The sequence below is a fragment of the Dipodomys spectabilis genome, unplaced genomic scaffold (assembly GCF_019054845.1).
Source record: "Dipodomys spectabilis isolate Male_0828 unplaced genomic scaffold, ASM1905484v1 ptg000900l, whole genome shotgun sequence".
Taxonomy (NCBI): domain Eukaryota; kingdom Metazoa; phylum Chordata; class Mammalia; order Rodentia; family Heteromyidae; genus Dipodomys; species Dipodomys spectabilis.
In genome coordinates, this window is record NW_024871577.1 from 856 (window position 1) to 12,500 (window position 11,645).

Sequence of the window (11,645 nt, forward strand, 5' to 3'; positions counted from 1 at the left end):
CCCCCTGCCCCCTCCTCCCCCTCCTCCCCCTGCCCCCTCCTCCCCCTCCTCCCCCTGCTCCCTCCCCTGCCCCCTCCTCCCCCTGTCCCCCTCCTTCTCCCCTGCCCCCTCCTCCCCCTGCTCCCTCCCCTGCCCCCTCCTCCCCCTGTCCCCCTCCTCCTCCCCCTGCCCCCCTCCTCCCCCTGCCCCCTCCTCCCCCTCCCCCCCTCCTCCTCCCCCTGCCCCCTCCTCCCCCTCCCCCCTCCTCCTCCCCCTGCCTCCTCCCCCTGCCCCCCTCCTTCCCCTCCCCCCCTCTTCCCTCCTCCTCCCCCTCCTCCTTCCCTCCCCCTCCTCCCCCTGCCCCCTCCTCCCCCTCCCCCCTCCTCCTCCCCCTGCCCCCTCCTCCCCCTCCCCCCCTCCTCCTCTCCCTGCCCCCTCCTCCCCCTCCCCCCTCCTCCTCTCCCTGCCCCCTCCTCCCCCTCCTCCTCCCCCTGCCCCCTCCTCCTCCCCCTGCCCCCCTCCTCCTCCCCCTGCCCCCTCCTCCCTCTCTCCCCCTCCTCCCCCTGCCCCCCTCTTCCCCTCCTCCTCCCCCTCCTCCTTCCCTCCCCCTCCTCCCCCTGCCCCCTCCTCTCCCTCCCCCATCTTGGCACTTGCTAGGCCTCTACCCCTGGAGCCCTGGGACTTGAACTCAGCGTCTGGGCTGTTCCTGGGCTTTTTCACTCAAATCTGGCACTTTAACTACTCGGGCCACAGCTCCACTTCCAAGTTTCCAGTGGTTCATCGGAGATAAGCGTCTCCCAGTCTTTCCTGCCCGGGCTGGCTTTGAACCGAAATCCTCGGATCTCAGGCTGGGATGGCAGCTCCAGGCTGGACACACCCAGCACTTGTTTTTGGTTGGGCTGGAGCTGCAGGAGGCTGGGTTCCTGCAGCCTGCCTGTGGGTGCCCCCCACCCCGTGGACGGCTGGTCCTGGGAAGGAAAAGCTGCCCCCCCCCGTGGACGGCTGGTCCTGGGGATGGAGATGCCCCCCCCCCGTGGACGGCTGGTCCTGGGGATGGAGATGCTGTCCCCCCCCCCCCCGTGGACGGCTGGTCCTGGGGATGGAGATGCTGCCCCCCCCGTGGACGGCTGGTCCTGGGGATGGAGATGCTGCCCCCCCCCGTGGACGGCTGGTCCTGGGGATGGAGATGCTGCCCCCCCCCCGTGGACGGCTGGTCCTGGGGATGGAGATGCTGCCCCCCCCCCCGTGGACGGCTGGTCCTGGGGATGGAGATGCTGTCCCCCCCCAGTGGACAGCTGGTCCTGGGGATGGAGATGCTGTCCCCCCGTGGACGGCTGGTCCTGGGGATGGAGATGCTGTCCCCCCGTGGACGGCTGGTCCTGGGGATGGAGATGCTGTCCCCCCGTGGACGGCTGGTCCTGGGGATGGAGATGCTGTCCCCCCCCCAGTGGACAGCTGGTCCTGGGGATGGAGATGCTGTCCCCCCGTGGACGGCTGGTCCTGGGGATGGAGATGCTGTCCCCCCGTGGACGGCTGGTCCTGGGGATGGAGATGCTGTCCCCCCGTGGACGGCTGGTCCTGGGGATGGAGATGCTGTCCCCCCCCCAGTGGACGGCTGGTCCTGGGGATGGAGATGCAGCCCCCCCCCCCAGTGGACAGCTGGTCCTGGAGATGGAGATGCTGCCCCCCCCAGTGGACGGCTGGTCCTGGGGATGGAGATGCTGCCCCCCCCCCCCGTGGACGGCTGGTCCTGGGGATGGAGATGCTGTCCCCCCGTGGACGGCTAGTCCTGGGGATGGAGATGCTGTCCCCACCCCCCCCCGTGGACGACTGGTCCTGGGGATGGAGATGCGCCGCCCCCAGTGGACGGCTGGTCCTGGGGATGGAGATGCTGCCCCCCCCCCAGTGGACGGCTGGTCCTGGGGATGGAGATGCTGTCCCCCCCCAGTGGACGGCTGGTCCTGGGGATGGAGATGCTGCCCCCCCCCCGTGGACGGCTGGTCCTGGGGATGGAGATGCTGCCCCCCCCCCGTGGACGGCTGGTCCTGGAGATGGAGATGCAGCCCCCCCCCCCCCCGTGGACGGCTGGTCCTGGGGATGGAGATGCTGCCCCCCCCAGTGGACGGCTGGTCCTGGGGATGGAGATGCTGTCCCCCCCCCAGTGGACGGCTGGTCCTGGGGATGGAGATGCTGCCCCCCCCCGTGGACGGCTGGTCCTGGGGATGGAGATGCTGTCCCCCCGTGGACGGCTGGTCCTGGGATGGAGATGCTGCCCCCCCCCATGGACGGCTGGTCCTGGGGATGGAGATGCTGCCCCCCCCCAGTGGACGGCTGGTCCTGGGGATGGAGATGCTGCCCCCCCAGTGGACGGCTGGTCCTGGGGATGGAGATGTGGCCCCCCCCCGTGGACGGCTAGTCCTGGGGATGGAGATGCTGCCCCCCCCAGTGGACGGCTGGTCCTGGGGATGGAGATGCTGCCCCCCCCCAGTGGACGGCTGGTCCTGGGGATGGAGATGCTGCCCCCCCCCCCGTGGACGGCTGGTCCTGGGGATAGAGATGCTGCCCCCCCCCCGTGGACGGCTGGTCCTGGGGATAGAGATGCTGCCCCCCCCGTGGACGGCTGGTCCTGGGGATGGAGATGCTGTCCCCCCCCCCCCCCCCGTGGACGGCTGGTCCTGGGGATGGAGATGCGCCGCCCTGGAGGCCGCGGATCCACAGAGCCAGGCTCAGCCTCCCTCACGGCCACTCAGCCCTGAGGTGGGGGGAGGCCAGGCACCTGCTGACACCTCGCAGCTGAGGCCTGCACCCTCCATGTCGGTCTGCGAGCGCTCCGGAGCTTCAGATCAGGCTCCTGAGCCGTGTTTAAGGGTGTGGGGGCCGCGGCCTGGGATCCTAGCAAGGCCCGGCCCAGAAAGCGGAGGAGCTCGCTTCCAGCCTGGGACAGAGGCTGTGCAACTGCCATGCCCACGACCAGAGACCAGGCTCTGGTGGTGACCCCACCCCCCGCTCAGGTGAACCCCATTCCCCACTCAGGTGACCCCCATCCCCAGCTCTGATGACCCCATCCCCAGCTCTGATGACCCCATCCCCAGCTCTGATGATGACCCCATCCCCAGCTCTGATGACCCCATCCCCAGCTCTGATGACCCCATCCCCAGCTCTGATGAACCCATCCCCAGCTCTGATGAACCCATCCCCAGCTCTGATGACCCCATCCCCAGCTCTGATGACCCCATCCCCAGCTCTGATGACCCCATCCCCAGCTCTGATGATGACCCCATCCCCAGCTCTGATGACCCCATCCCCAGCTCTGATGACCCCATCCCCAGCTCTGATGATGACCCCATCCCCAGCTCTGATGATGACCCCATCCCCAGCTCTGATGATGACCCCATCCCCAGCTCTGATGATGACCCCATCCCCAGCTCTGATGACCCCATCCCCAGCTCTGATGACCCCATCCCCAGCTCTGATGATGACCCCATCCCCAGCTCTGATGATGACCCCATCCCCAGCTCTGATGACCCCATCCCCAGCTCTGATGACCCCATCCCCAGCTCTGATGATGACCCCATCCCCAGCTCTGATGATGACCCCATCCCCAGCTCTGATGATGAACCCCATCCCCAGCTCTGATGACCCCATCCCCAGCTCTGATGATGAACCCATCCCCAGCTCTGATGATGACCCCATCCCCAGCTCTGATGACCCCATCCCCAGCTCTGATGATGACCCCATCCCCAGCTCTGATGATGACCCCATCCCCAGCTCTGATGACCCCATCCCCAGCTCTGATGATGACCCCATCCCCAGCTCTGATGATGACCCCATCCTCAGCTCTGATGACCCCATCCCCAGCTCTGATGAACCCCATCCCCAGCTCTGATGATGACCCCATCCCCAGCTCTGATGATGACCCCATCCCCAGCTCTGATGAACCCCATCCCCAGCTCTGATGACCCCATCCCCAGCTCTGATGATGACCCCATCCTCAGCTCTGATGACCCCATCCCCAGCTCTGATGACCCCATCCCCAGCTCTGATGATGACCCCATCCCCAGCTCTGATGAACCCATCCCCAGCTCTGATGACCCCATCCCCAGCTCTGATGACCCCATCCCCAGCTCTGATGATGACCCCATCCCCAGCTCTGATGATGACCCCATCCTCAGCTCTGATGACCCCATCCCCAGCTCTGATGACCCCATCCCCAGCTCTGATGATGACCCCATCCCCAGCTCTGATGAACCCATCCCCAGCTCTGATGACCCCATCCCCAGCTCTGATGACCCCATCCCCAGCTCTGATGATGACCCCATCCCCAGCTCTGATGATGACCCCATCCCCAGCTCTGATGACCCCATCCCCAGCTCTGATGACCCCATCCCCAGCTCTGATGATGACCCCATCCCCAGCTCTGATGACCCCATCCCCAGCTCTGATGATGACCCCATCCCCAGCTCTGATGATGACCCCATCCCCAGCTCTGATGACCCCATCCCCAGCTCTGATGATGACCCCATCCCCAGCTCTGATGATGACCCCATCCTCAGCTCTGATGACCCCATCCCCAGCTCTGATGAACCCCATCCCCAGCTCTGATGATGACCCCATCCCCAGCTCTGATGATGACCCCATCCCCAGCTCTGATGAACCCCATCCCCAGCTCTGATGACCCCATCCCCAGCTCTGATGATGACCCCATCCTCAGCTCTGATGACCCCATCCCCAGCTCTGATGACCCCATCCCCAGCTCTGATGATGACCCCATCCCCAGCTCTGATGAACCCCATCCCCAGCTCTGATGACCCCATCCCCAGCTCTGATGATGACCCCATCCCCAGCTCTGATGACCCCATCCCCAGCTCTGATGATGACCCCATCCCCAGCTGGACACACAGCCGGACACAGCCGGACGCAGCCTGGACCGGGGCCCTGGACCGGCCAGGGCTGCCGAGGGGCGGGGACGGCGGACGTCTTCGTGACGCTCCCGGCAGCGGAGTCCACCGCGGGGCTGGGGCGCGTTAGCGGCCTGCGCGTATCTGTCCCCCTCCGTGCCCGCGGAATGGACGGTTCCGAGGGGCGGGGCCTCCGGGGCGGGGCCTGCCGGGGGCGGGGCCGTAGCCTGGGCCTCCGGGGCGGGGCCTGCCGGGGGCGGGGCCGTAGCCTGGGCCTCCGGGGGCGGGGCCGGGGCCTGCCGGGGCGTGGCCAGGGCCTGCCGGGGCGGGGCCTGGGCCGGAGGGGGCGTGGCCTACCGGACGCGGGGCCTGGGCTGATGGGGGCGGGGCCTGCCGGGGCGGGGCCTGGGCTGGCGGGGGCGGGGCCTGCCGGGGGCGGGGCCTCCGGGACGCGGCCTGTGGGGGACGCGGCCTGGCGACGTCACAACCCCCGCGCGGCCGGCCGGGTGCGGAGGTGTCGCTGCGCTCGGGACGCGGCCCCGCTCCCTCGGCCCCGCTCCCTCGGCCCCGCTCCCTCGGCCCCGCTCCCTCGGCCCCCGACCCGACCCCGAGCCCGGATCGGAGCCGGAGCCGGAGCCGGGCCCCGCCGGAGGTGCCGCGGCCGCGGGCCCTCGGAGCGCGTCCGTCCGCCGGGCCGGAGCGGGAGGCCGCCCGCCGCCCGGAGCCCGCGCCCGCCATGAAGTTCCAGTACAAGGAGGACCACCCCTTCGAGTACCGGAAGAAGGAGGGGGAGAAGATCCGCAAGAAGTACCCGGACCGGGTGCCGGTGAGCGCGGGGGGGGGCTGCGGGGGGCTGCGGGGGGCTGCGGGGGGCCGGGATCCGGGCCGGGGTCGGAGGCTGCGGGGTCGGAGGCTGCGGGGTCGGAGGCTGCGGGGTCGGAGGCTGCGGGGAGGCCGGGATCCGGGCCGGGGTCGGAGGCTGCGGGGGGCCGGGCGTGACTCAGCGGGACGGGGCCGGGCGCGCGCGTGCCCGTGTGCGCGTGCGCGGCGCCGTGGACGGCGTCCTGCGCCTCGCAGGGGGCCGCGGCGCTCTCGGGGCGTCCGGGGGCGGGGGGGGGGGCCGGGCCCGCGCTCCGCCCGCAGCGCCGCCGACCCGGCCGGGCCCTCCCCTGCGGACGCCGCCGCGAGCCGACCCGGCCGGGGGGGGGGGGGGCAGAGCATCCGGGCATTCCCCCCCCCCCCCCGCCTGCGCGGCTCCCCTGGAAGGCAGAGGGGAGGGCCGGGGACGGACGGACGGACGGACAGCGCCGGGGGCCTCGGAGCCGGCCCGGGCCGCACTCGGCACCCTCCGCCTCCGAGCTCCGCGCCACGCCGGGCCGCGCTGACGGTCGGGACCGGGAGGCTCGGCTGGGACCGCGGGGGAGCGGCCGGCGCCCCGCACGCGCCGTCACCCCGCGCACGCGCACCGCACCGCGCACCGCGCATGCGCACCCCGCACCCCGCACCGCCAGGCGGCGGACGAGGCGCGAGGCCCGGCCAGCCGGCCCGGGCAGAGCTGGGATTCCGTCCCCGGCCGTCTGTCGTGTTCTGGGTGCCATCTGACTGTCTGTCTGTCTTGTTTTGGGTGCTGTCTGTCTGTCTGTCTGTCTTGTTTTGGGTGCTGTCTGTCTGTCTTGTTCTGGGTGCCGTCTGTCTGTCTTGTTCTGGGTTCTGTCTGTCTTGTTCTGGGTGCTGTCTGTCTTGTTCTGGGTGCTGTCTGTCTTGTTCTGGGTGCTGTCTGTCTGTCTGTCTTGTTCTGGGTGCTGTCTGTCTGTCTGTCTTGTTCTGGGTGCTGTCTGTCTGTCTTGTTCTGGGTGCTGTCTGTCTGTCTGTCTGTCTGTCTTGTTCTGGGTGCTGTCTGTCTTGTTCTGGGTGCTGTCTGTCTTGTTCTGGGTGCTGTCTGTCTGTCTGTCTGTCTTGTTCTGGGTGCTGTCTGTCTGTCTGTCTTGTTCTGGGTGCCGTCTGTCTGTCTTGTTCTGGGTGCTGTCTGTCTGTCTGTCTTGTTCTGGGTGCTGTCTGTCTTGTTCTGGGTGCTGTCTGTCTTGTTCTGGGTGCCGTCTGTCTGTCTTGTTCTGGGTTCTGTCTGTCTTGTTCTGGGTGCTGTCTGTCTTGTTCTGGGTGCTGTCTGTCTTGTTCTGGGTGCTGTCTGTCTGTCTGTCTTGTTCTGGGTGCTGTCTGTCTGTCTGTCTTGTTCTGGGTGCTGTCTGTCTGTCTTGTTCTGGGTGCTGTCTGTCTGTCTGTCTGTCTGTCTTGTTCTGGGTGCTGTCTGTCTTGTTCTGGGTGCTGTCTGTCTTGTTCTGGGTGCTGTCTGTCTTGTTCTGGGTGCTGTCTGTCTGTCTGTCTTGTTCTGGGTGCTGTCTGTCTGTCTGTCTTGTTCTGGGTGCCGTCTGTCTGTCTTGTTCTGGGTGCTGTCTGTCTGTCTGTCTTGTTCTGGGTGCTGTCTGTCTTGTTCTGGGTGCTGTCTGTCTTGTTCTGGGTGCTGTCTGTCTGTCTTGTTCTGGGTGCCGTCTGTCTGTCTTGTTCTGGGTGCTGTCTGTCTGTCTGTCTTGTTCTGGGTGCTGTCTGTCTGTCTGTTTTGTTCTGGGGCTCGTTGGGGGCTGGGGTAGCCGGGATCAGGTGCACCTCGGCCCGGCCCGCGCGTGTCTGTCCAGCTCGTCCGTTGGCTGTCCTGATCCCCTCTGCTTGGGGCTGTTGGTCTGAACCCGAATTCAGCCGGCCTCGCCCGCCAGCCACGCGCCCTCCTCGAGGGACTGGGGTCAGTGAAGACCCCCGTCCAAGAATGTTCTGGAAGCCGTGCTTGACCCACAAACTGCACATACGGGACCCGTATCCAGTTCCTCTTCCTTTGTTTCCTCAAACTTGAGCTCTTCTCCCTTTTCCAGCTTCTCTCTCCCCACCCTCCCTGTGGCCCGTTAGTGCCTGCGCCTAATCTCCAAGATAAGCTCCCCACCCCTCCCCACCCCTGCGCCCTCCCCTGAGCTCCTCTGCCCACGGCCTGGGGCCACTTCTAGGTTTCGGGTTTGGATTTTGGTTTCTGGTGGATAATTGGAGATGAGTCCCCCAGACTTTCCGACCCGAGCTGGCTCCAGACCTCAGCCTCCTGAGTACAAGCTGTACGCTTGTACTGGTGTTTGTCTGTACTAGGACCTGAACTCCTCCGGCTCTCCCTTTCTTGCTTGCTTTTTTCCACTCATGGCTGGCGCTCTGCCACTTGAGCCACTCACTACTTTCTGCTTTCTGCTGGTTAGTTGGAGGTAAAGAATCTCACAGACTTTTTCTTCCCAACTGGCTTTGAATGGTGAGCCTCAGATCTCAGCCTCCAAATAGCTAAAATAACCGGCTTGAGCCTCCAGTCGCAGGCTGAGAAGCTATAATCCCTTCCCCTGTCATCCTAGCTACTCGAGAGGCTGAGATCTGAGCATGGCAGTTTGATGCCAGCTAAGACAAAATCCCAGAGCCTCATCACCAGGGAGGTACCACCAAGCTAGAAGTGAAGGTGTGGTTTAAGAAAGTACCCAGGGTTTGGTTCAAGCCCAGGTACTGACACAAACCACCCTTAACTTCTTGGAAGAAATGGGCTGGAGGGGTTTTACCCTCCTGAAGCCTGCCTTTGGGCTCCCTAAGGATTGAGACTTTTGTTTTTGTTTTGGGAGTGTGTGTTTGTGTGTGGTGAAACCAGGGGCCTTAAACCCTAAGCCCTAAGGTTTATGTTTAGAGCAGTTTTTCTAGAAGTTTCTCTTTGCCCTCAGGCAGGACCAGTAATCTTCCCTGCCCTGAGGTGAGGTGCTCACAGAAGTTGCAGTCCAGTTACAATCTATAAACCCAACTCTGGTTATCCCTGAAGCCCAAGTTTAACAGGTGAAGTTCAGGGGATTTGAAATATTAGCCATGGAAAACAACAGCCAAAAAAAAAACAGAAAGGGATCACTTTTAGAAGTTCAAGTTGAAAGGAACTACTTTTTTTTTTAATATATATTTACTGTGAAAATAATGTACAGAGGGGTTACAATTACATGGGCAAGATAATGAGCACATTTCTAACTTTCCTGGAGCAAATTGTCTATCACGGTCTATAACATATAACGGTGTTCACATGTTATACACCGTACATGTGATCAGCAGCGTGGGGATATTTAGTAGTGGTTCAACCAGATGACTGGGAGTTCTTTGTTTCTTAAGTCCTGTTAGTTTTGTCGTATCACCTAACATTTTGGATTTAGCATCCACTTATCAGGGAGACCATGTACCGTTTGTCTCTTTGCTCTTGGCTTACCTTGCTCAACATGATTCCTTCTAGCTCCAACCATTTCCCTGCAAATGCCATTATTTTGTCATTTCTAATGGCTGCATAATATTCTATTGTGTTTAGATACCACAATTTTTGGACCCATTCATCTGTGGTGGGGCATCTGGGTTGTTTCCATATCCTAGCTATTGTGAACAGTGCTGCAATAAACATGGAGGTGCACCTGTCCTTGTATATTGGTTCCTGTTGTTCAGGGTAGATGCCTAGAAGTGGTGTGACTGGGTCGTAAGGGAGGTCAATCTTTAGCTTTCTAAGGCCCCTCCAGACTGCTTTCCAAAGTGGTTGTATAAGTTGAAAGGAACTACTTTAAAAGATGTTCATTACCAGCCAGGCACTGGCTTCTACCTGTCATTCTAGCTACTCAGGAGGCTCATGTTGGAGGGTTGTGAAACTCTAATCTCCACTAAACTACCAAAAAGCCAGAAGTGGAGGTGTGGCTCAATAGGTAGAGCATCAGCTTTGAGCTTGAGCCTTGAGTTCCAGCCCCAGTATCGAAACAATATACCAATGAAAGAAGTAAAGATCTAAATCACAAGTTGTTAAAAAGCCTTGAATATAGGTTTTAAGAGGAAGAATGAGGCAATAAGTTTTGTTGCGTGCTGGTACTCCTGGGGCTTGAACTCAGAGCCTTTGCTCTGACGCCAGAGCTCCACTTTTCGCATTCTGCTGGTTCATTTGAGATGGTCTCCTGACCTTTCCTTCCCAGGCTGGTTTCAGAGCGCGAGCTTCTGAGTAGGTGGGATTACAGGCATGAGTCCCCATGCCCGCCTGAGCTTTTGGCTTTGCTGTCCTGTCCCCCCAGGTCATCGTGGAGAAGGCTCCCAAAGCCCGCGTGCCTGATCTGGACAAGAGGAAGTACCTGGTGCCCTCCGACCTCACTGGTAAGGCTTGCTGCACAGCGGCGCGCTTCTCGAAGTGGGTGGGAGCTGCCCAGAGCCAGCTGACCCAAAAAAACGATACATCGCTGCTCCATTCTAAGTGTTGCTTTCTTATCACCTTATCTCACTTAGTTTTCAAAAATCAGCTTTCGCTGGGCACTGTGGCTCCCGCCTGTCATCCCAGCTACTCAGGAGGCTAAGATCTGAGGATCCTGGTTCAAAGCCAGCCCAGGGAAGAAAGGCCCAGGAGACTCTGATCTCCAATGAGCCACCAGAAAACCAGAAGTGGAGCTGTGGCTCAAGGTGATAGCGCATTTAGCCTTGAGCAGAAAGAGCTCAGGGACAGCGCCCAGGCCCTGAGCTCAGGCCCCAGATTGACACCACGCAAAGCAAGCTGGGACATGCATGTCCGAAAGGGGAGGGACAGGATGGAACTGTGTTCTGGAAGCGCCCTGCGCTGATCCCTCGCTCTCTCCTCCTCCGGCCCGTGCTGCTTCCTGTCCAGTCGGCCAGTTCTACTTCTTGATCCGGAAGAGGATCCACCTGCGCCCGGAGGACGCCTTATTTTTCTTTGTCAACAACACGATCCCCCCCACCAGTGCCACCATGGGCCAGCTGTATGAGGTAAGGGCTCGGGGCCCAGCGCCAGCACCCGTGCCCGCTGGCTCTGTTGATAAACTTGACCTTGGAAAGAGGGCACAGGTTTGGGTATCTGGATCCCGTGACCAGGTGAGGCCCTGGGGGGTCAATCAAGCCTCTTGTTCTAGAAGAATGCAACCTTCCTCTCTCCCCCCTCTCCCCCACCCCAGGATATTGAATCCTAGGGAAATCTCTTCCTCTTGCTCTGCGAGCGCTTGGCTGCTAGGTTGGCATTTATTGAAATGGCAGGATGGTTCGTGACCGCAGTAAATTACAGAGCATCGCCTGTATACACTCTTATTACTGTTGGGAACATTTAAACTATTTATTTGTGGTGTCCTAGGGCTTGAACTCAGGGTCTGGGCGCTGTCCCTCAGCTCTTGCTGAAGGCTGGCACTCTACCCCCATTTCATAGACTGAGGAGGCTACCAGTATAGTAAAGCTAACCTCTTCTCACCCTGCAATTAGTCAGGGTCAAACTGTATTGTCTATAAAGTACTCTGAAGACGTGAGGCTGGGCGTGGCGGCTCATGCCTGTAATCCCCAGCTACCCAGGAAGAGGCTGAGAGTTGAGGATCACAGATGGTGGCTCAAGTGGGAGAGTGCTGACTTGGAGCCCGGAAGCTCAGGGACAGTAGTGCCTCGGCCCTGGGTTCGAGCCCCAGGCTGGCCCCAAAAGAAATGGAAGAGAAGAGTGACCGTGAACGCTCTCTTCCCCCCAGGACAACCATGAGGAGGACTACTTCCTGTACGTGGCCTACAGCGACGAGAGCGTCTATGGGAAATGACGGTGGACGGCCAGCCAGCGGGGCGGGCGGGCGGGCGGGAGAGGGAGGCCCCGCGGAGGAGGCCCCGCGGAGGAGGCCAGCCGGGGACACGACACCACTACACTGCGCGCACACCCAG

The 11,645-nt window shown here is 62.2% G+C and overlaps 1 protein-coding gene across 2 annotated transcripts in view; it reads left to right on the forward strand.

Annotated features, from left to right (window-relative positions):
* Positions 1-5,449: 5,449 nt before the first annotated feature.
* Gabarapl1 (GABA type A receptor associated protein like 1) overlaps positions 5,450-11,645 on the forward strand; it is a 6,394-nt gene continuing 198 nt past the window's right edge. Inside the window, exons 1-5 of one of the 2 annotated variants that reach the window (XM_042673502.1) lie at positions 5,450-5,497; positions 5,602-5,703; positions 10,025-10,103; positions 10,606-10,724; positions 11,462-11,645. The exon at positions 11,462-11,645 is cut by the window's right edge and continues 198 nt beyond it. In XM_042673502.1, the coding sequence (XP_042529436.1) occupies positions 5,614-5,703; positions 10,025-10,103; positions 10,606-10,724; positions 11,462-11,527 (354 nt within the window). In that variant the 5' untranslated portion in view covers positions 5,450-5,497; positions 5,602-5,613 and the 3' untranslated portion in view covers positions 11,528-11,645. Of the gene's footprint in view, positions 5,498-5,558; positions 5,704-10,024; positions 10,104-10,605; positions 10,725-11,461 lie in introns of those variants that run through there. The other variant, XM_042673501.1, reaches the window with a different exon arrangement.